Here is a 24,273-nt window from a genome sequence, read left to right on the forward strand (position 1 = left end):
TCACCACCAGAGGTCACTCGCTCACCACATGGACTCTTGCACCACACCAACTGTTGCACGCCACCTTAGACTACACTTCCCATCATCCATGGCACTGACAACACACACAGCTGATTGCACTGATCACACCCTACATAAACCATGTACTTCCTCTTCCTCTCTGCCGAGTATTGTATAGTGTATATCACTCTCCTAGCGATAGCTACTCTACGGAGCCCACTTAGTTGTCATAGTCTTGCCTTGCCTTGTGTGTTTTCTAGTGTTTTGATTCTTGTCCGTGTTTCCTGGATTTACCCTTTGCCTTGCCATTCGGACTCTGTTTGCACCTCTCTTGGACTATTGCTCGTGTACCTGGATTATTTCTCTGCCTTGCCCTGTTGGATATTGTTCGCCGATCGTCGAGCCACGCTTGCTCTAGGATTACTCTTTGTCTTGCCTGTGATGTTCCTGTTTGCCATTGCATGAACCTTGCTTGTTTTGTGACCTCGCCTTTGAATAAAGCCTTGCAAATGGATCTGCACGTCTCACGTCTTGTTCGCCCCATTACACAGACTTGTTATTTTTGGGTGAACAAATTATTTAAACAGTGAACAAGCAATAGTAATAACAACAGTAGCTGTGGTTGATATTCCCAATAAAATTTGTTCAAATTAGAGTCTCAAAAGATACTTACATCTGGAATAAAGGGTGCTTCGAGCATGCCTGCTGCAAGCCGCTTGAAGTTGATGGAACGAAAAATAGGGTGGGCTTTCACCTCTGTGGCTCCGTCCCCCTGACAGCCAAGTCTCTCATTAGGGTCTTTGGCTAGGAGCTAAGGAAAAAAATGCACGCTTGCTGAAATAAATTCTTTAACACCTTTTTGACAGCTGTAAATATGTTCAAAATGTTTTAATACCATATTAACATCATAGGCTTTGATACAGAAAAAAATAAAAAACAATTTATAATTAAGCTTCTTACAACAACACATAACTATATAAAAGCTTTCCTTTCCACATAAAAAAAGAAAATTCCATAATCATTTGCTTACCCTCAAGCCATTCCAAACATGTGATGACCTTTTTTTTTGTTGTTGTTTTGAAGAAAGAATGTAACCAAAAAGTTTCAGTTCCCATAGACTTCCAATGTATGGACAAAAATTATATGTTCACCTGACACGAAGGTGAGGAAATTATGACAGATTTCTCATTTTTGCATGAACTATCCCATTAAGATGTTCAAACTGTGTTCTGCAAGCATCTCAGAACAATATCGCCAACTAAAAATGTAATATTCCTTATATTTCCATTTTGAACATTTCAAAGATGAACTTGACAGAAAAAAATGGGGATTTTCTCAGAAATACTGATGTATGCGTTTAATTGCTATTAATTATTATTTAGATCAGTAAATTGAATTGAATTGAATAATTTTTTGGATACTAACCATTTTACAGAGTGATTTGGCATCCTCCGAGAACTTGCTGGAATATTCTTCCTCCACCTCTTTCACTAGCCGCTCCACTTCCTCTCGTTTGATTTTTTTCTTGCGCTGCTGAAAGGGTGATTGGCCCTCGATCATCTCATAGAGAAGACAGCCGAGAGCCCACCAGTCTGGACTGAATGTGTAACGCTCATTCTTCACCACCTCTGGGGCTGATGAAGCATAAACATATTCAGGTTACCATGATCGTTCCAGCTGCTGCTGATGTTGTTTATACCAGTATGTTATTAAAGGCAAATACATACCCATGTACCCCACAGTTCCCACCCGTCCTTTGATTGTCTGACCTTCTGGTACATGCACAGCCAGGCCCAGGTCTGATATACGTATATGACCTGAGGTGAAACATCACAGCTTTGTTAAATTACTTCTTCCATAAGCAAGCTTAAATGATGTATGTCAGTGGTTAGTTTTACTAATAACTTAAGTTAACCTTTAAAAGCTATTTTTTGTCATTTGGCATGCCAAAATCATATATTTGAATGATCTTCTTTTGAAAGATTTCAATTAATGTAAGGGTTCCCACACTTTGATCATTTAATTTCTATGATTTTTCCATGATTTCTTCAGTGGTTTGACAACCTGATAATGATTTATTATTATAATTCTGCTGAAATCAAATTTGCAAAAACTATATTCATTTATATCACAATTATTTGTAAAATTGCCTGCTATTTCTAGGTTTCCATGAATGTGGAAACCCTGCAGCATGTCCTGTAATTACTTTGATTAAAATGTATTTAACTAGTTCAATAAATTGACACATATAGCTGACTATATGTTATAAATGTGGATGTTGAATTTTATGAATTTTACTCCCTCTTGTGGCAAACATAAGTGCCACAGTCTAGATTGTGACATTCCATGTGACACTGCTTCTTTAAAGGTACAGTTTACCCAAAAATTTAAATTCTGACATTAATTATGCACTCTCATATCATTGCTGTATATGGGAAGTCAGAGAGCTCTCGGATTTCATGAAAAAAATCTTATTTTGTGTTCCAAAGATGAACAGGTCTTACAGGTTTGGAACGTCATGAGGGTGAGTAATTAATGACATAATTTTTTGGTGAACTATCCCTTTAAGATTGTTTTTTAACCATTGTCATACCAATTACCATTACAGTAACCAGTAAATTTCATAAGCAAACACAAAGAAAACATGCTGCTAACCATGATCGTCCAGTAGCATATTTTCTGGCTTCAAATCCCTGACAGAAGATGAACAAAGAAAGCAGGTCAGTCAACAATCAATAATCATAATTACACAAAACATAACAGCATTTGAAGTAGCATTTAAATAAAATAAATACTTTTAATTATAAGTATTTTTGTTGTTGTTGTTGCAAACAATCCCTTGTATCTTTTCACCTGTACACTATCCTCTCACGATGGAGGTCTCCTAACCCGCAGCAGATCTCAGCAGCATAAAACACGGCTCTCTTCTCGTCAAAACCTGCCTCTCCCATGTGGTAGATATGGAACTTCAGGTCCCCTCCGTTCATCAGCGTGAGCACCAAACACAGGGCGTCTTTCGTCTCGTATGCATATGCGAGACTCACCTCCATGGGAAAACAGTAAGGTACATTGGTTCAGTTACAAAACAGAATTCCCATATTTGATACAGCCTGTGTGGGAAAGTGTCTAAAAATGGAGGATAAATTAAGAGAAAATCCCGAGAATAACCGCCAAACAAAACAACTCAAAATAGCATGCTCGAGGTCAGGCCTTTGGATACACAAACCCCAAATACAAAGTTATTACTTAATCAAAATAGGGGTTACCATCAGAAAGACTGTTGGACATTATCTTTTCGATTTGATATTAAAAAAACACATTATTCGGTTTGTTTTTCAAATTAAGTGTAGGATTCTGAATGTAAACATTAAACAGAAACAACAGTAAAACTACAATCTCTCTACATCAGATCTCCATGCCTTAATTTGTCTAAATTTGAAGATCCTGAATGAGCACTCAGATCTCATGTGATCTCACAGGAAATGACAAAAGCAGGGCCTCTGTGAGCTAATCAGCCCAAAAACAGAAATCAGAACTACAGCGACTTCACTTTTTTTTTTGTAGAAAACATATGTGCGGAAGAGATAGCAAGATAAGGTTACGCTCCAACAAAACACATGCAAGATCGAGTGAAATAAGCACTTCAGATGCTTACAACAAACCGACTGTTGACTTTCTCCAGAATCTGCTTCTCATTCAGCGCCATAGACTCTCCTTTCCTCTTTTTGATGCGTTTCTTCTCCAGCTTTTTGCAGGCGTACATCTTCCCTGTGGCACGCACCTGGCATGCACAGACCTTGGGTGCAAAAAAAAAAGAAGAAATTAAATAAAAGCAGTGGGAAAATTGAGGAGGGCCCTTTATTTGTAACTTTCTTACATGAAATTCTAATTTATGTTAATTGTCATACAAATGTGATGAGGCTACACTAACCAGTACACAAAGAGATAATTCATGCTCTTTTGGGGGATAGAGGCAAGTGATTTTTGATCAGTTTGGTAATTGTTTTTGGTTTGTTGAGATTCATTTTCTTGCCTTAAAAGGGTGAATTGCTAATTTTGGTCACATTCCACCCCAAAATGAATAAATACATATATATACACTTTGCACTGTGATATTTTTATTATAATTACACAATTATTTTTGTTGCAATTCTTATTTTCAATGTTAATTCAGGATAAAAAAAGTATTATAATTCAATATTTAAAAAGTCATTACAACATTTATTACCATTAAGAAAAAATATTAGTCATAAAACTACTATAAAAAAAAAAATAGCTTATATGACTCGGATATGTTCCCTAAAGGGATTGATCTAAAAGGACCTTCCACAGGGCAAGGGAGAGTAATAAATAGACTCTCAATGTGATTAGCTATCTGGTAGGGAAATCAGAATCAGAGACTTGCATTCTCTATATCTGCCAACATTGAATGGCAATATGTATGATAATCTGATGGATTTATGTCTGATAGCGTAACAAAAATAGGATATTCGCCTTATGAACCCTGGAGTAGACAGATAGCGTTTGATTTAGTGGCATTCCAGATAATAACTAATAACGCCTCAACATGTTTCTGCCATAAACAGAGCGATGCTTAATCATTTCAGACTCACCTCGCCAAAGCCTCCCTTTCCCAAAACCCTATACTGACGGAATGTGTTTTTTGTGACTGGCTGTCTGTCGAGGAGAGGAAGAGAATAATAAACAAAGTTACATTGGTTGCACGTTATTTTACAGTAAGTGCACTTACATGTACTTACAGTGTACATACCTAAGAAAGTACTGGTAATATAAGGTAACTACATGGGGTAGGGTTAGGGGTAGATTCAGGGTTAGTACCTAGATATTACCCAGTTATTGTAATTACTTCAATAAGTACATAGTATGTACATGGGGAACAGGACTGTAAAATAAAGTGCTACCGTTACATTTCATAAGAACGAAAATGACCCCGTCTTATTTAATAACAACATACTTTTAAAGTAGAATAACTTCCTGTTGCCATCACAAAAAGCTTATATCTCAAGAGACACTGGTTTTAATCTCTTTTTTTTACGTATTCAGTAGATGGCTAGTGTACTAGGCCTCTTAATGTGTAGATGAGAGTGAAAGTATTTGTTCCGGCATATCATATTCTTCCCTGTAAAAGGTCTGGATGGGAATTGTCCAGGCCTAGCTTAGACTTTCAGTCAGAGGACATTTTTATGACTAAAAGTAAATAAATAGCAAGTTCATAGTTCACATCTGGTTTGTATAAGCTTAGCTTCATAAATAAATCATTGCACCCAAAGGAATAACTAGACTCTACTTGGCGGTGAAGAAAAACTTCTTAGCTACATATAGTTTCTCTCATTTAACATGCTTATGAGAGGTTCAGAACTACAGAAAATCACTGAGTTTATACATAATAAACAAAACCAAGAAGTTCAAAATGCGTTCAGGTGCTGTTTATACCTCTCAAGCCATTTCCACTGTAAGAAGCGACTGTAGTACATACTATCGAGGTAGTCTGCGAAGGGGGCCATGCTCAAGAAGTCATGGATCAGTCTACAAGAAAGAAAACATTGAGATAAAGTGTTACTGCACAGTGAAAAAATCTGACTCTCACATCCTGATTTAATTAATTGATTTGCATGAAAATGCTCAATTTTGTTTCACTCAGAAAAATGTTGTTCTGATGCCACGTGTTTGTCAGACAGCGGCAGTGTAGGAGTATCTACTAGAGCCATCTAATGGGATAATAAGAGTGTTTCCTGTCTAAAAAAACTCACTTGGTGCACTCCATGAAGAGCTCTTTACATGCCTCCTGTTGTAAGCGTTCTGCACACTTAGTCACCATCTCCTCTGTTACCTCAGGGACATAGTCCTCTGACTGAAAATGGAAGAATTAGAACATGAAAATATCCTTTAAACACAAATAAATGCTAACATGCTCATGGATTAGGCTATGAACAAAGCAAAAAGGATATACGACATTACATAGATATCTTTACAACAAACTCTAATATGACCAACTGATGTAAGTCCTTCCTGTGCTTCTCATCTCAGTACCTTCAGGTTGAGGTAATTGTCTAGGAGCTCCTGTCCACACTCCTTCCTCTTCTCATCTGGCGTTACTTCATACTCTGCCTGAAATAATAGAGAACAATTAGCTGTACTATTTGTGATATCTACATTCTTCATTATTTATAAACTTATGATGACTTTACATTATTATCATTCAGTAAAGGTCCACTTTCAGTTCAGCTTTGTTTTTAGTTTACAGAGTGCTCTATGTCGTATCTGTAACTGCAGGCATTGAAAACAAAACAAAACAGCCATATTGCACATTTCACAGTCAATCCAAAATCATGACAAAGCTGTATGGATGACTGGATTTCAAACCATTTAGTTGATTTCGACATACTTTTATGTAGAACTTCTTAATGTTCTGAAGAATACAATGATCCATCAAAAGCACTATGAAATCACTAGCAAAACTAAATTTTTCAGTGTATCACAAACATTACATTACCTATATGAGGGGACATTTCTACAAAGCCTTATTTTCTGATCTGCAACACTGAAGGCTTTACCACCTGACTAAAATGCATACCAATCAATTACTTGTCTTGATCATTTTCAAACATGCAACTGACTGTGGTCTCAGTCAATGAAAAACATGCAAATATTGAAGGAGGGACCAGATTTTGACTTGGGCCAGAAGCAACCACTGTAGCAATCACATAGCACCCTAGAACTGTGGCAGATGCATATGCCACTCATATTTGCTTCAGAATATGTGTACAATCTGGTTTTACATTCACATTTATTTATAAAACTTCAAAAAGTAGTGGTTCAGTGGTTTCTCCACTGAACATGCAACATCAAGGTCTTTAAAGGTGGAGCAAACACCAGCACGTTTTTTCACGTGGGCGTGCGCATGTACGTGTAAGGTGATATGCACATTGTAATGTTTATGTTCAAGCTTGCAGGAACAGAGTAAGCGGTAGTCTGCATTCCATATCTGAAATGGCATGTCACGTCAAAATATTTACAAATAGAAGATTTGCCTTACAATGCAGGATTTTGAAGGGCAGAACTGGTTTGAGATGCTTTTTTGTTTGAATGGGATTTTATCACCAAGGCCACAGTGTCAAGCTTTTAAGTTATGAGTGTAGACAAGAAATTCAGACATTTCTTATAAGTTAGACTTGCTAGTGTGCATTCACTCAAGGCAGAAGCAGTGTTGCAGATGCGACACCAAAATTCCTGTACAGAGTTGGGACACCCAACTTCTGAAAAGGGTGAAGGCAGAGAAACAAATAGAGGTAGGCAATACTTTTATAAACTGTATTAGAGGCTAAATGAATGTCAGAAGAAATCTATGATCGCTTTGATTCAAAAGACATTTGCTCTGTTCAAAATCTTTATGAGTGGCCACTGTCTACATAGGCAGCAGCCTTCTAAGACAGCAGACTAACAGAAAAGGAAGCTTATAATTGTTGAAACTGTAATGCTCGTCTACATGCATGCAAACAGGATCACTGTTACAGGGCTCAATAATAATAAAAGTACAGTTTTAGAGACCACTTGACCGAAAGTTCACTTTCTTTATTAGGTCAGCGCTATAGCTTACATCCTGCATTTTACAGCTTGTTGACTGTGCATGCATTTTATACCTTGAAAACTTTAGCAATTGGTTTTCTGTGATATCTGAATTTTATTTAAAATTTAATTTAATTTAATGGACTACCAGTTAAGAACCACTGATTTATAGTGACATAATGCCGATATACAGGTAAGAAAATGTATGTAATTTGCAGCGATTTACACAAAATTGCTGAAATGGAATAACTGCTTATTTTACAAATTATTAAATTTTCACTTTCTTCATTGGGTCAGCGCTATACCTTATAATTTTGACTATGTATGCATTTTATGCCTTACAAACGGAAACATTCGGTTTTCTGTGATATTTGGTTATGAATTCTGCTGGTCAACTTTAAAATTTTATTAGCTTGGCCCATTCACACCAAGAACGATAAACATAAATATTTGAAACGATATCTTTGTTAGTGTCTTACACACTTACAGACAATAACGTTCTGTTTACTACAAAAGCTCGCTTCAGTTATGGCACCTGTTGCTTTAAATCAGGGGTAGGCAAATTCGGTCCTGGAGAGCCGCAGTCCTGCAGAGTTCAGCTCCAACCCTAATCAAACACACCTGAACAGGACCAAACTTGCCTACCCCTGCTTTAAATGAATAAGCTCTTTCATGTCAGGTGGATTCTGAGTGACTGTTAATGTTTTTACCGTTCATCAGCTGGAAAAAATAAATGATCTAAAAGTGATTCCAACAATACTGTTCCTCTGTGTCCTTATTATATCTGTAATGTGGACTTCCCTATTCTCATAGAATAAAAATTATTATTAAAGTTATAGTTATTGCCCTTGGTGTGAACAGCTTTTAAAGGCTATTTCCAAAGCCAGAGCGGTTTCAGTTAATAACTTTTTAAATCCAAGTTTTAAAATCCTTCATAAGCCTAAATAAGCCCACCTAAACACCTCAATGACCTCACAGTGTGTTATGGGTAACAACGTGTTAAGGTAATTACTATAGAACTATCTGCTCTAGAACTACCCTCAACTTGACAGTTTCACTGTATCCAAGGCAGGTTGTTCGTAAAGAGAAGAAACAAACATGTTTTGTCTTTAAAGTGAAGAACAATTAGTGGTCTGCTTCTCACCACAGCATCCAAAAATTTGACACAGCGCCTCAACTCCGGCCTGGTGTCGCAGAACTGCCGGAATAGCAAGCGTCCGATTGGCTGCCTCTCACAAAGGCTGTTGTAGTCTTTCTCTGTGGAAATACAGCAACATGAAACACAGTGACTAAGGGCTTTGGAAAGGTGGAGTTAAGCATGCACACACACACACACACACACAAATGAGTAAATTTCATTTGAGACAAATCGATGAATACAATAAAAATCAATAGCACTTTCCTTTCCTCCTTCTCGCTTTGGAAAGGAAATTGAAGAGACAAAACCATTAGTTGACCACAACGAAATGGACAATACCATCGACAACATCCTAAAAATATTAAAGACACACCCCTAGATTGGTAAAGCGGTTCCTCTTAAGCCAAATTCAAAGAAAATGCACAGTAATTGCGTACAGATTAGTGGGCAACCAGAGTTTTGCAATGGAAGATACTAATATCTAGAACAGCAGATTTGCTTGAGATTCACTGAACATGACGTCGTGACCCAGCACAGTACCAAAACTGTTAAGCATAAACTAAGTAAACAAAAATGTCCATAAATATCAAACACTGAAATGTATTCATATTTTTATAAAGTACACAGACTCAGCAATATTCAGAACTAATAATAATAATAATTGAGCAGTAAGCATTGAGAATATGTTCAGAGTGCCAAAGATTTTTTATTTGCATAAATATTTAAATTTTAATAAAAAATCATTTCACTTTCATTTAATTAGAAATACAAATTTTAAAATAAAAATGTAATTAAATAGTAATAATAATAAATATATAAAATTGAAATTGACCACCACTTAAGAACCACTGATCTAGTAATTTGAGTTCAGAGTGACTGAGATTTACACCATTTTTACGGCAAGAAAAAGGTGGATAGACATAATGTGCAATTAATTCAGCCTTGCAGGAACGTAGCCGGTGAGCCACACACCTGATAGACTGGTTGAAATGAGAATGCACTGAAGTGAACAGAGTGGAAAGGCTGAGATTTGCATTTGCTGCTCAGGTATATGCAAAGAGACAGTAGGATTTACACAGGCAATTGGGAGTGTGTGGACCTGCAGCGATATAGAGGCAGTGTGTAGGAGGCTGGTATTGATAGCAATGCCGCATAAATACATGGAGAGCTTACAGCTACTTCATAACGCTGCTGGCAAAAAGCGCAAAGCTGTATTGCAGATAACAATCAGCTTTACTGCTGTTGATATATGCTGGTTTTAATTAGAGAAGATGAGATCTCTTCAGAGAAATATTTGTCCTCAGCATTACTGTTGAAAATGAGTGGTGGCCACCAGCGTGCATTGTGTTTTTGATACTGATGCCCAGAACGAGATGCTGGCCTCTCCAAGAATCTTAACTAATGTTAGCTTAGCAAATAGATTCTCATTTACTAATCTTCATGTCGTTCCAAACTCTTGTTAACTTCTCAAACTCAAAACTTTACAAAGCTTTGTGACTTAAATTTTAGACATTGATCACTGAAAATATTGCACTGTAGCATTATCTGCCATATTTGAATGCAAGCAAAAACAAATGTGACTGTAAATGTGTCTCTTATGTTGTTATTATTTTCCCTCTCTCTTTTGTGTGTGTGTTTGTGTGTGTGTGTGTGAATACATATTTTAAAGCCTAACAAACTTACGAGTTGAAAAGTGTGTTTGGGCTATATTTCTTTAAAATAAATGTGATTTTTTGATATTTCACGACACTGTATTTAATTGTGTCTTACAGTTTGATGTCATAAAAGGGCATGTAGTGCATGATTTTGTTCAGTGGTTTACGTCAATGTTTTCCTGATTGAAGCTTTTCTGATTAGTTTCAAACTGCCTCAGTTGTAGCCAGAAAACAGAGTGATTATATGGTATTAATAATTGATCATGAAATGAGGCCGCTTTATCTTCCTCTCCTCCCCCCTCCCAGGGTGGTCTTTAACTATATAAGTATTTATATAAAAACCTTAAAAACAAATCAGGTTTGACCCCCATGCACATTTGATGCAAATGATTAAATGAGCAGCAACATGGTTTCATTCATATGGTCACAAGGCTTCTTTTGAGCATACAGTCATCTGAAGAGATGGAGAGATTGGCCTTTGGAAGAGGGTCTCGCCATGTCACACTACCACTTCTCAGAGCGGTTTAACGACCTGTTAGTAAATGGACATTTGAGTTAAGAGTAACAAGAGAAGCTCCTCATTAAAGTCAACATGGAATCCAAATTTTAATGAATTATTACACAATTCATCATTGCATGTTATTCAAAAATTGCCTTTGTAATCTTTCGTCAAAATGCTGTGCCTAAAATGATTTCTCCAATCCAATAAATTCCAGATTAAATCAAGTGCAACTCTACATTTCTCCTCAATGAATATGGAAATGTATCATGGTTGACAAATATGTAGCAGCTGAATACTGCTGTGCTAAATAAATGTAAACTGAAGAAATTTCGTGAATTTCTTAAAAATAATCATTTTTACTGCTTTTTAAGAACATATTAGAGATTGAATAAATCATGCCAGAATTTTGATCAGGGCCTTTCACATTTACAAAAGGTTAGCCAATGAAAACAGAGGTCATTTGCAAACAGAATCTAAAAAAATACTATAACAAAATCAGGCCGTTTCATTCTACAGGCCAGAAAGAGGGCAAAAAATATTATGTAAATGTAAATTCTGCCTGTGTCAAGCACAACAATTAGACAAGACTGAACAAGCTTGGAAACACTGTCTTGCGTAAAGATGAAAAATGGTCCTCTGAATTGTATCTATCTTCACGATTCACTTATGTTTACATATTATTGTGATTGCTATATAAAACATTTCAGAAGAATCCATCAATTACAGTCAAACCAGTTTTGATGCAAGAAACCTTTACTATCTAAAGAAAAAAAATCTAAAAGATATAACGTTAACAAGAAGGACTGCTTGATGGCTCTGGGACAGCATGAAAGATACTCAGGAAAACTGATGGGATCATCATCACAACATTTTAGTGTTTGCATGTGTTAAAAGCGTTTTCAATTTAAATATTAAAGCAATTTTAGACCATTCAAGCACAAGAAATATGTGTTGGAAAGGTTACATATGACGTAGGCGGAAGCGCTGACCCAGTGTTTAAAGCGAACAAAGAAAGTCAAACGCCCTTTACAAAAATATCGGACGATTTTGAAGTTGGAGCAGAAAATGAAATGGACTATTTTGCCCTACCCCACCTTTTGAACGAAGTACACAGACAAAGAACTAACCACGCGTGACCTTTCCAATGTGATTACGTAATCTGTGAAGTTGCACATGCGCTTTGTGCATTTGTGGTTTAAAACGTACATCATTTATTTATTTTTCTTGTAGACAATAACTGTTCATTTCGCTAGATAAGACCTTATGTCTCGGCAAAGTTCATGTAGAAGCTGCATTGAAACTGCAATGTGGACCTTCAACCCGTTAGGTCCCATTGAAGTCCACAATATGGAAAAAAAAATCCTGGAATGTTTTCCTCAAAAACCTTCATTTCTTTTCGAATGAAGAAAGAAAGACATGAACATCTTGGATGACATGGGAGTAAGTAAATTATGAGGAAATTTTTATTGTGGAAGTGAACTAATCCTTTAAAATGCTTGTCTTGGCCAGTATCCTTGTAAACACAGTCAGTTATGTCTTAAGTAAATGTGAACAGTTTGCAGAGTTATGTGCATTCAATGCATGAATCAGGCCTTTAAGTGTCAACAGCCTAATACAGAACATGTCTGTCAATAATGTTCACCAAACATATAAAACAAATCTAAATAATAAATAAGTAGAAAGAAAGAAAAAGAAATATAACTGTTCTACCATATTTACTTATGCTATAGCTTGTAATTTGTTTATTTGTTCTTATTTTATTTCTGATTGCTGACTTGACTTTTAGTTAGAATTTTATATTAGTTACCCTAGTAGTTTTTGCTGTGGTATCAAATTTGGAATTGAGAAATCTAATTTTTTTGTTGTCATGACAACCTTATTAGAATACAACTTTACATGCGTCAAAAACAACAATTTATTTATTTATTTTTTGTACCATGCAGAGTCTGTGAAAAATTGATATTAGACAAAACTACAACAAGGTCTATTTCATGCTAAAAAAAAGTGATATTAGATTTTCATTTGTCATTGTTTAGCTAGTGGGGGCAATTCTGTGATAAAGTCAAATATACAGTTAATGTCATAAACCTGAATTGAAGGCTCATTAACAGTTGCAGTGGTGGCTCACAAAAGCCATATAGACAAAAGCCTGACATGGAAACCATGGGCTCCATAATGACTGTTTGGAATATGTGCCTTGGCATGGATGCGTGTTGAGCTGGTTTGTTTTTGTCAGAAGTGAAAATCAGTTAGCCTTCCTGACTGAGAAAGTAAAACCCAAGATGTCTGGGTAGATTAGAGTGTGCTTCTGGGCATGTTGTCATTTGCCATGGAGGTAGTTTTTTTGGTTCCTTGCATTTAAAAAGAGCTTCCTGAGGTTAGGTTAGGTTACTTTATGCCAACCAACCCAAGCGACTGTGCTTTAAAACAGAGAAAAGCATCTAAAAATCTGCTGTAGTCTGGTCTGAAACACCATGTAGACCTCTAAGCTTAGGAATCAATGACAATAAAATACACACTTTCTCATATAAACAATTGAAACATGACCTTTGACAAAAGTCAATGCAGACATGTTTTCTCAATTCCCTTCGGGTCTGTAATCACAATTTGACACACAACTGGGTGAAAAATTCCCAAGGCTTTCCCGAATGACCTTTTTCAAGAGAATACCAATGGATTTCAAGCATAACAATTAGACAAGACTGAACAAGCTTGGAAACACTGTCTTGCATAAAGATGTGAAAAATGGTCTTTGAATCTTTGTATCTATCTGCACTGTTCAATCATGTTTATGTAGTTGTAATTGTTATTTAAAACATTTCAGAGGATTTCAACAATTAGTCAATCAATTTTACTTCCATAATGATATATTTCCATGTGAAAAAAAAGAAAAGAAAATTACAGCAGGACTTGTTTTTATCCTTGAGGACTGGATCATGAAAATAAGCTTTGAATAAAGCAAGACCTGAATACAGTTTGCTGTTTATTATCGAGAGGAAGAAAATTGTTTCAGGAATTGTGTAATATAGTTAAGATAAAGTTCACCCTAAGAGCACTTCAATATACAGTATATGTGACAATAAATGTCTTTGTAGTGGTCACACATATAACAAAAGGCTACAAGTGTTCAAATTACATATTTGTCATGTGTGATATGTATCGTCTTACGATAATATCATGACTGCTTATTTAATAATGTGCGAGTATGACACTCATCCTGAAAATTTTTTTTTATTAAAATTAGATTAGATTAAAAACACCTGCCTTTACTGTGTTAAGACTACAGAATGCGGTTAGAATGCCACTGAAAACAGTTCATTGTATTATTTATGCAATTGCAGTAAATGCATTTAAACCACCTCTGAGCTGAATTAAACAGTCTGTGTAAATACATCTACTGTAAATACCACTTAAGATGCAGCTTCTATGCCACCTCTGCAGTGCAAAATGGATTTTATTAATACTGATTTCATTTGATTGGTAGCAGCCTTATAGCGTCTTATTATTCTAACTGAATTTAGTGATAAAATGCATTCATTTTAACTAGGGATGCACCGAATCCAGGATTCGGATTCGGATTCGGCCGAATCCTGGGCTTTTTGACGGGGTTCGGTTTCGGTGGAAAATAAATCTAAGGTAGACTTGCACTACGACGTCACACGGCCGTTGATTACGTGAAGGTGTTTACATAGGACCCGTTCGAATGTAGTAGGCTGTAAGAATCTGAAAATGGAACTCGTAAGCAAAAAAAGTTTTGTTTGGCAGTACTTTCAACCAAAAGAAGGCGATTCAAGTCGAGCTTTATGTTCAATTTGCAATGCCAATTTGTCTCGTGGTGGCAAGGACCCTAAGCAGTACACAACATCGCCGATGTTAAAACATTTGCGATTAAAACATCCAAAAGAATACGAGTTGTGCATGAAGGAATCTACAGACAGCAGCCAAAATGCAGCAACTTCAGGTACGGCAGCTGGACAGTCACAGCTAAAAACGTGTGATAACCAGACGACCATTACTAGCTTTGCTAGCCCTACACCGAACAAACAGTGGCCCTCAGATCACACACGAGCTAAAGCCATTCATGCAGCAATTGGAAAAATGATAGCCATTGACTTGCAGCCCTATAGCATAGTGGAAGACACTGGATTCAACGAGCTACTCCATCTGCTCGAGCCACGTTACAAACTCCCCTCCAGGCGCTTTTTTGCCGACAAAATCATCCCTGAAATGCACAAGTCCATCAGTTCCCGCATAAAAGTGCACGTTGCCGAAGCACATGCTTTAGCATTTACATGCGACATATGGACTTGTGAGTACACTACACAGTCCTACATCAGTGTTACCTCACATTGGATTGATGATGATTTTAAGCGCACACATGCTATTCTTCAATGTAAAGCATTTGATGGAAGACACACCGCATTAAACATTGCTGATGCACTGCAAGAAATTATCCAAGCGTGGGACATACCTGTTAACAAGTGTCACCTGGTCTTGAGGGACAATGCTGCAAACATGCGGAAAGCCATGTCCGAGGCAGGAGTTCCAAGTGTTGGCTGTTTTGCGCACACGCTCCAGTTGTGCATCCACGACAGTCTTTTATCACAACAAAGTGTCTCTGACCTGATCGCACTGTCCAGGAAAACTGTTGGTCACTTTAAGCACTCTTCAAGTGCTCAATCAAGGCTTTCTGCTCTACAGCAGGAGTTGGGGCTGCCAAATCACCATTTAATCCAGGACGTGTCAACACAATGGAATTCGACATATCTGATGTTCGATCGTTTAACAGAACAAAAACGTGCCGTAAACATCTACGTGTCCAAAACAGATGGTATGCAACATATTCATGCACAGAGGTGGACTCTGATGGAGGATGTTCTCAAGGTGCTCAAACCCTTCGAGGAGTTAACTAGAGAAATAAGCGGAGAAAATGCATGCATATCCACTGTCCTGCCAGCTGTGATGATGTTGAAGCGCTATGTCCACAACGAAACAGACGATCATGGAATAAAGCAGATGAAAACCCGCTTGCTGAAATCTCTGCAGGATAGATTTGAGGGAAGCGAGCAGAATAGCCACTTAGTTGTGGCAACAAGTCTGGATCCCAGATATAAAACGAAATTTTGGGGGAGTGACACAGAACAGTGTCGATCAAAGTTCAGACCTGCAAACTCATCAGAGAAAAAAAGGTGACAGTGTTGGGGGGGGGGGGGGGGGGGGGGGGGTGCAGAATGGGCGACGCCGACACTGTGAACGCATTAGCCTTGCACGTTCGCCAGATTCTAAATAGACATTGTTTACAAGTAATGCGGCGCATCCCATGCAACAAGACGTCAAATTGCTTTGTTACACTGTATTACTCTCGCATCAGCTGTTGTCTAAACAGTCACATCTACCCACATCAACACATCAAAAACGCTTTAAAAGTAGGGCTACATCCAGCTGACTTGAATGACTGCTGCGCACATGACAACCTCCATAACGTGCCGTTAATCAGGGTAGCTCAGAATTGGAGTAGTAGCCAGAACTCAGGGCAGAGCACCTGGCTTAAGTTAGGGGCTAATGATAAGGTTGTAACCTAAGTTGGCTATCTGAAATACTATATACTTGCGTAGCAAGCTAAATGGTTAACTTTAGTTAGCAAGACGGTCAGACAATTTAGGAATTAACATTACAACTAGCTAACAATGTTAGATGGCTAGAAAATTTGCTATCTTGCTAACGGAAATTCCAGCATTGGATCCGCTTGTATTGCTTGCTATTAAGCATTTTGCTCGAAGCATAGGCTAACTGTATGAAAAAAAACCGCTAACTTAGCTGACGTTATTTGACTTAAGCAAACAAATAGCTGTTGTTTAGCTCCAAATAGGGGTGGGAAAAATATCATATCACAATTTTTTTTTTTAAATATCACGATTCACGATTTTATCACGATTCTTTGTCATGTTAGTTTTACTATTTTGGTTTTACAAGTTGTCTGAGCATTACACCCAAACTAGAAAGACAAAGACGCATGGCAGATATTTAGGCCAAAGTGGGTGAAGATAAAAAATCTTTTTCATTATTTTATCTTTCTTATTAAAAAATAAGAACAAAGATGCACATTACAAATACACATAATATACAAAAAAAAAAAAAAGTGCTTTATTTTCAGGTACAATGGGTGTATTTAGCAGGAGCATTCAATGAAATTGAATGAACAAATATAAAAATAAAACACTAGATAGACTGATTCCTAAAGCAACTGTATTAAAGTTTTTCAGTCAAGAATAGTGAGTGATTTTTCTCTTTGCGTTTTGTTGTTTTGTTAACGTTAAATGAATAGTTCCTCCAAAAATTAATATTCTGTCATCTGTCTGTCAATTCTGTCATAATGTTTTATTTTTATACCATCATTTACTCAAGTTGTTTTAAACCTGAATGAGTTTCTTTCTTCTGCTGAACATAAATGCTATTTTGAAGAAGGTGGAAAACCAAACAGTGACTTCCATAGAATTTTTCTTTCCTGCTATCAAAGTCAAAGTGGACCAGCAACTGTTCGGTTACCCTCATTCTTCAAAATATCTTCTTTTGGGTTCAGCACAAGAAATTAATAGAGGTTTGGGAAACATGTGAGTGAGTAAATAATGACAGAAATTCAATTTTAGGGTGAACTATCCCTTTAATGAGTCGACAGCATGTTTAGTGTCCTGTCCCTTTAAGAGCTGCACGCATCTAATATACAGGCACGCATCCGTATCTCTCTTAACTATTTACTTTCATTTTAGAGATAACCAACTCAGTCTGTATGTAAACTTTGTGTGTTTTGACAGTATTAGCGCAAAATATAACTTAGTTGAGTAATCAGGCGCTCGCGCTGTTAGACAGGTGTTTTAGTGCGCGTGCTTCAGGTGTATGTGCTCAGAAAAAGCGCACGTCAGACCAGCGCGCGAATTAAATATTTAACCATCAAGGCTTGTGTGCAAATAATGTACTTTTGCGATCGCGAATAAGTGCAGTGTCCTGTCAGAGTAACTCTACTGCTGTATGTCGTGTTGTACAGTATATAGAGACAGAGGCGCCAGAACTGTATTTGACATAATGTGTTCTGTAGCACGATACTACGATATTTCTTAAAAAGCAGATTGTGGAGACATTTTTATCGTCCGCGATCAAAAATCGTCATATCGCACACCCCTAGCTCCAAAAAGACTGATTTACCTTGAATTCAATTTCCATCAGAGTTTCCACATTAGGTCAGGTGTCTCTTGACAGGCGCGAACACAAATGGCAGTGTGTTTCAAGATCCTGAACCAAGCGCTGAGATTCCGATTGGTCCAGAAAAAATGTCATTTATAAGAATTGTCCAATAATGGCCTACATGGCACGCAAGCCCACCCCCACCTCCCTCTCTTGACAGGCGCGAGCTCAGTAGAGATTCCGATCGGCCCAGATGTCAATTAACGCAAGACCCCCCCCCCAAAAAAAAAACTCTCCGGTTCTACACGATTCACGTGAATGACCCAATTGACAATAAAAGCGGCGATTGTCGCCGAAAAGCGACAAGTTTGCAGGTATGAAAGTTGCTTGTGCAGGAGGCCGTTTCCCGTTTATCTGAATCCGATCACGACGCATCTGCTAGGCCTACTTCAACTGAACAGCCTGAGGAGGAACACGGCCTGACAGTTCGCACTAAACGACACTGTTCAGGAATCTGGAGTGGCTGGGACGATCTGTACCGTAGCAATACAGAGGCAGTCACATCGGGTGCTGACGTGGAGATAAGCGTTTTTTTCGGTGAGCCTTTGATTCCTCTTAGAGAGGATCCTCTTCTGTGGTGGAAGACAAACCAGCAGCGTTTTCCACTGCTGGCAAAAACGGCAAAGATCTACCTCTGTGCGCCACCGACCTCTGTGCCCAGTGAAAGACTTTTCAGTACTGCTGGGGACATTCGTTCCCACACTCGCAACCGGCTGTCACCTGTTAATGCCGAGCGTCTTGTCTTTTTGAAAGGAAACTCTCATTTAATGTGAAAGGTTAGAGCTTTTCCGTTAATTTAATAATGATGCAGAAGATGTGTGTGATCTTCCGTAATATTTTTCGTTTTATTTGGCTACTGTTCTAATCGTAGCCTACTGTTATAAACGAAAACTAAACAGCCCTACTATCCATGTTTAGCCTATTGAGTAAATGTTCAATAACATTAATTTAAGTCACCAAACATATTCTGATTTAAAAAAAGAAAAACACTTTTCTTTGCATTGTTGCACTTTTATTGACAGGTTTTGGTTTGAACTTGGGTAAGCATAGGTAATTGTCAAAATAGTTTTTCCCACTTGTCATCCTGGCATAATGTTGCTGCTTATTATTTTTTTATTCTTTTATTTTTTTTATTTTTTTCAGTTTATAAAATAAGTAAAATAAAATGAAATAAAAATACACTGCTGTGGACGTTGTTTACTTCATTAATGTGTTTTACTGTGTTAATGGAATAAGGATGCGAGTAGGATTCGGTATTCGGTTTCGGCTGAATCTTAAACAGTGGATTCGGTATTCGGCCGAACCCCAAAAATCTGGATTCGGTGCATCCTTAATTTTAACATAAAAGATGACATATATTTAATTGTCTTTATTGAGATAAGCGATTTCTGAGAAAAGCCGTTGAAAGTGGATCGGACCGAGCACCAAAACACACTGGGTTGTGACGCTGAGTAAATTTTCCCACCGGTTAATCGACGTGTGACAACACCGGTAATACCGGTAATCACTGTGGTGGTCGGAGGGGGGGGGGGGGGGGTGGTCGTTTGAGTTTTCCCTCTTTTCCTTCGGTTTTAAATAACTTGTAAGCTTTGTGCGCGTTTTACTTTCACTTTCAAATTAGCGGCAATTCGGCATCAAGCAGTTGTTTGTTTTTAGTTTGCTTGAGTTTTCTCTCTTTCCCTCCGCTTTTAAATAGGTTGTAAAAGCACAGTGCGCATTTTACTTTCACTTTTAAATTAGCGGCAATTTGGCATCAATTGCTTGAATTCAATTCAAGCAACAACAAAATACAACTTAGAACACCTATAACTTTTAACAAAACAAATAAAAATGCACCATGCTATATGCCTAATGTAAAATAACACCGTCTATCGCAGCAAGCCTACTTGTAACCAATCACCAGTAAGGGGCGGGTCCCCTTGTGATAGGGAGGTGCCTGTGTTGCATAGCATGTTCATGAACTTTGGGGGCAGAGCGATCCTTTTGGCTAGTGGTGTGTTTATTTTGGAGATTTCAAACATCAACAGCGTTTCTCAGAAATCAATTACTGCACCTTTAATGGAAAAGTTAATTTCTGTCACTGCTGTGAACTAAGCACCTCATCACATGAAGAATATGAAAATCTTTATGAATCATCTGTCCACAACAGGCCTAAATCAGCTAAGGGACCAGTACAAAACTGAGCAAAATAGTCATTTTTATCAACAGAATCCCCCAAAATATCAAGATAACATTTTTGTCAATGCTGCACGCACTTCACTGTAGTGGAGGGATAGATTCTTGCACAACAATGTGACTTTTATTACATTAACACATCGCATTACTGTATTAGCTGGTAAGGTATCAGAAAGGCTGCATTAGCTACAGAACAACAGTAGTTTTTTCCCACTTGTCTGGGCTAGATGACATAATAAAAGTTGTTTCAAATTCTGTGCAAGTTCTTAATATTTTTATAAAAAACTACCAAGACAACCATTTTTTTCTTTAAAACAGTGTGCACTACGAATAGCCTACTACATAACATGGGTTTAATTCTGATGTGTTGTTGAAACGGCAGACAAACGACTGGTTCATGATAATAATGGTCATTCATGATATTTTGTTTATGAGGTTTATGAGACACTTGGGATATGAATGTACATCATGTATTTTGTCGCAATTTACTGCGAGGCATTTTATCAAACATAAAAACTCTAAGAGAAAGCGGAGTTATTTAGGCACAGACTTGTTCATAAGGAACATTTGATATACTGTAACACTGTTGACAAAGTGAAGAAAACTTGAACGCACTGATCTTTAGCCTGCCTAGAAGCAATGTGGCAAGACATGACGCGTTCACAGTGTAAAATGATGAAGAGAGGTATTATTGAACGAGCACATTAAATGGGATGGGAACACCCCAGGCGTGAAAGATTTAAAATAATCAGAGATGCCTAAAGGGGATCTTTATTTCTTTAGCTCTTTAAGCATCCTTTTAAGCATTTTCAATGTTTATATTGTTTGGGCCTTCGTTTGTGTTTTTGCTCTCAAGTTCCTGCTTCAGACACCTAAGGCCAAGCCAGTGTGATTCTCATAAATCTGAAGAGGCACCACAGTTACATGGGAAATTGGATTATTCACAAAGGTGTAATGGTATTGGTCACATTAATAACTAATAATAAAAAAGTTGTTGGAATAGCTTGAGACAGTAATTCTAACAAAGGAAACAGGAAGTAAGTGAGCACGACATTGAGATGTGCGATGGGCACAGTGCACACACACACACACACCAAGTGTTTCACTTCCTGCCCAAGTGAAGTTGGTAAATATTCTTAGGACTGTTTCCTTTTGAACCAGTTTCACCAATGAACTCTGGTTAAGTCAGGTTTTATGCTAATACAACTGGATAATGGGAAACAGAGGAAGCTTTCTTCAACATCAAGAATCAATGTTTTCCCAGAGTAGACTCCTGGGCGGCTCACAGCTGATTCCCATCTAAACCACAACTCAGCTGCAGAATCTGGTGACATTAGGATGAATTAGGCTCCAAATTTAGAGGAAATTAAATGATTGAATTTAAACTAATAGGGACTTTTTTGTACGTCCACTGTACATGATTTTTGTGGCATTTACAAAGAAAATCTTACTATTACTGCAGCTTTGCTTACACATGGGCTTAGGGTGTGAACCATCTTCTAACCCCAAGTAATAGTAAATATGAAAGGTAACTCATCCCACACTGTTCGTTACAACCATGAACAACGTCCTAGAACCGTCACACACTTTTGCACAGCCATGTGACATTTACATTTTCAATATCAAATGCGAACATCTAGTTGCAGCACCTATCTGAGCATTTTTATTTATTTTATTTAGATATGAGGAGAAGTTTTTGGTTTGAGTATAGAAATACTACATTTTCCAGGCATTGCACATGCAATGTCCTGCAGAGTTTAGCCCCAATCCAGAAAAAAAAAACCTCACCTTCCTGTAGCCCTAGTAATTCTGAAGACCTTGATTAGCTTGTTCAGGTGTGTTTGATTAGCGTTGGAGCTAAACTCTACAGGACAGCGGCACTCCAGGACAGACGTTGCCTACCCCTGATCTAAGCGGTCAAAAAATACATCTACTGTGACAGAATACCAATATCATTACCCTAACATTCATAACAGTTTTAGTTTTTTGTCACATCAGATCTATTTGAATTGTAAATTTCCTTTCATATTGAACTGACAGAGTTAGGAGGTGCAGAACTGGGGAGAGTATGAAGATGCAGATTGCAACATAAGATTTGGTAAGAACCAAATGTGATTTCTAAAGGAAACTGATTCAGCAAAAGTGGGTCACAAGGCACACACAAGCCTACTGTAAATACAAATCTGAAGTCTAAACGGCTTAATTCACAATGCATCTGTAAAATGTACCTAGTTTTCATTTACCGGTGTGAAATCAAAGACAATAACGGCACAATTCAGTTTTTTTTTTCTTGAGAATAGTTAAGTGACTAACATAAAAAAATGACAGTTAACTTCCTCTTTCTGGCCCAGCCACAGTTTCCTCTCCTCTACAACAGTCGCACATTTACCCCGTGTACTTTGTTGCTGACGAAGGCATGAAACTCTGTGGCCAACCTACATTCTCAACATCCCAGTTTACATTTATTATAACTTCAGAATTTTGGGCAATATTGCAAAAGTATGCATAACATTTATGGTGACTGAAAAATAGCAGGACTAATGTACTACCCTCAGAAGGAGCAAGAGAGATAAAAGAAGATGGGAATGTGTTTTTTTGTGGGAACCTATGTGCTTGCTATTCTATGCATTTGTGTGACAATACTGAATGCAAAAAAACACCCCTGTCCCAACACACAAATATCAAGATCCTTGCACAAATACAAATTATGCTACAAAGTTCATTTACGCAAGTGAATTATCATTGTAACAATGAAAAAATGGCCAAATACTAAGATACTAGATGGTTCACTTGTAATAATATGAATGGAAGAAATTGGAAAGTGCAATATGGCTAAATAAGTCTAAATAAAAGACCCAATTAACTTTTCCAACATTGACCCAATTAGCGATTTCAGCTTTTCCATGCCAAAATGTAAGACCTCTTCAAATACAAATTATTCAATAATAACTAGTGTGATGCCAGGCTATTACTATCTGCTTGCTAAGGTAATCAGTGTTTTTTAACATGTTGCTAAGGTATAGGCTTAGTAGTTGCTAAGGTATTCTGGGTGGTTGCCCAAGTCAAAGTCGCTTAGGTATGTAGAGATGGCTTGGAAATTTACAGAATTTTTTTGCTCACTGTATCGTTCTCCAAGCAAACAATTGGCTTTCCCTTGCATATTGGAATATTGCTCTGCAATCTCATTTCAGATAGTTTTATATGACACCATTAAAGGTTTCTAATTAAATATTATGCTTTTTTACATTTTCAACTTCCTTAGGTTCCTTAGGTTAATATTGATGTTTTTTCAATGCTGCATGAAAAACATTTGCAAATTTATAAATAACAAAGAGAGTTATTCTCTATATCACTAAGCACTGTTTCTGAACTCCCTCAAACGGCTCAATTGCAGTCCTGAGTTTTCTTCCGGGAATGCACACGTCACAATATCCCGCATTTAAATAATTCTCACCCAATGCATACGCAAAAAATAAGAGGAGGCGAAGCTTGGTTGAGTTGTGTTAGTGTGTTGTTGCCATGTCCAAAATATGCTGTTTCTCAGATCTAATACACTGATACGCAGCTGTTTACGCTCGAAGACATAACGACTGCGTTTATGTGAGCTTTGCGTGCATTTGACAGTTGACATGTCTGCGCTTAGAAAACCATATGGCAAGTCGGAAGGGGAAGTCGTGGCCTAATGGTTAGAGAGTCGGACTCGTAATCCAAAGGTTGCGGGTTCGAGTCTCGGGCTGGCAGGGATTGTAGGTGGGGGGAGTGAATGTCCAGCACTCTCTCCACCCTCAATACCATGACTGAGGTGCCCTTGAGCAAGGCACCGAACCCCCAACTGCTCCCGGGGCGCCGCAGCATAAATGGTTGCCCACTGCTCCGGTTGTGTGTTCACGGTGTGTGTGTTCACTGCTGTGTGTGTGCACGTTGGATGGGTTAAATGCAGAGCACGAATTCCGAGTATGGGTCACCATACTTGCCGT

The 24,273-nt window shown here is 37.7% G+C and overlaps 1 protein-coding gene across 2 annotated transcripts in view; it reads right to left on the bottom strand.

Annotated features, from left to right (window-relative positions):
• The window catches only part of LOC306856406 (G protein-coupled receptor kinase 6-like), a 42,917-nt gene that overhangs the window by 10,083 nt on the left and 8,561 nt on the right, over positions 1 to 24,273 (bottom strand). Inside the window, exons 3-13 of one of the 2 annotated variants that reach the window (XR_013783015.1) lie at positions 8,732 to 8,844; positions 6,052 to 6,129; positions 5,772 to 5,872; positions 5,455 to 5,547; positions 4,614 to 4,677; positions 3,656 to 3,796; positions 2,854 to 3,044; positions 2,656 to 2,693; positions 1,728 to 1,817; positions 1,426 to 1,634; positions 5 to 811 (exon numbers count right to left, since the gene is read on the bottom strand). Coding sequence is in view for 1 of the 2 variants with exons in the window: in XM_079395681.1 (XP_079251807.1) it covers positions 674 to 811; positions 1,426 to 1,634; positions 1,728 to 1,817; positions 2,656 to 2,693; positions 2,854 to 3,044; positions 3,656 to 3,796; positions 4,614 to 4,677; positions 5,455 to 5,547; positions 5,772 to 5,872; positions 6,052 to 6,129; positions 8,732 to 8,844 (1,256 nt within the window). In the remaining variant the exon portion in view is untranslated. The remainder of the gene's footprint in view (positions 1 to 4; positions 812 to 1,425; positions 1,635 to 1,727; positions 1,818 to 2,655; positions 2,694 to 2,853; positions 3,045 to 3,655; positions 3,797 to 4,613; positions 4,678 to 5,454; positions 5,548 to 5,771; positions 5,873 to 6,051; positions 6,130 to 8,731; positions 8,845 to 24,273) is intronic. The other variant, XM_079395681.1, reaches the window with a different exon arrangement.

The sequence above is a fragment of the Barbus barbus genome, assembly GCF_936440315.1.
Source record: "Barbus barbus genome assembly, chromosome: 36".
In the NCBI taxonomy this organism is placed as follows: Eukaryota; Metazoa; Chordata; class Actinopteri; order Cypriniformes; family Cyprinidae; genus Barbus; species Barbus barbus.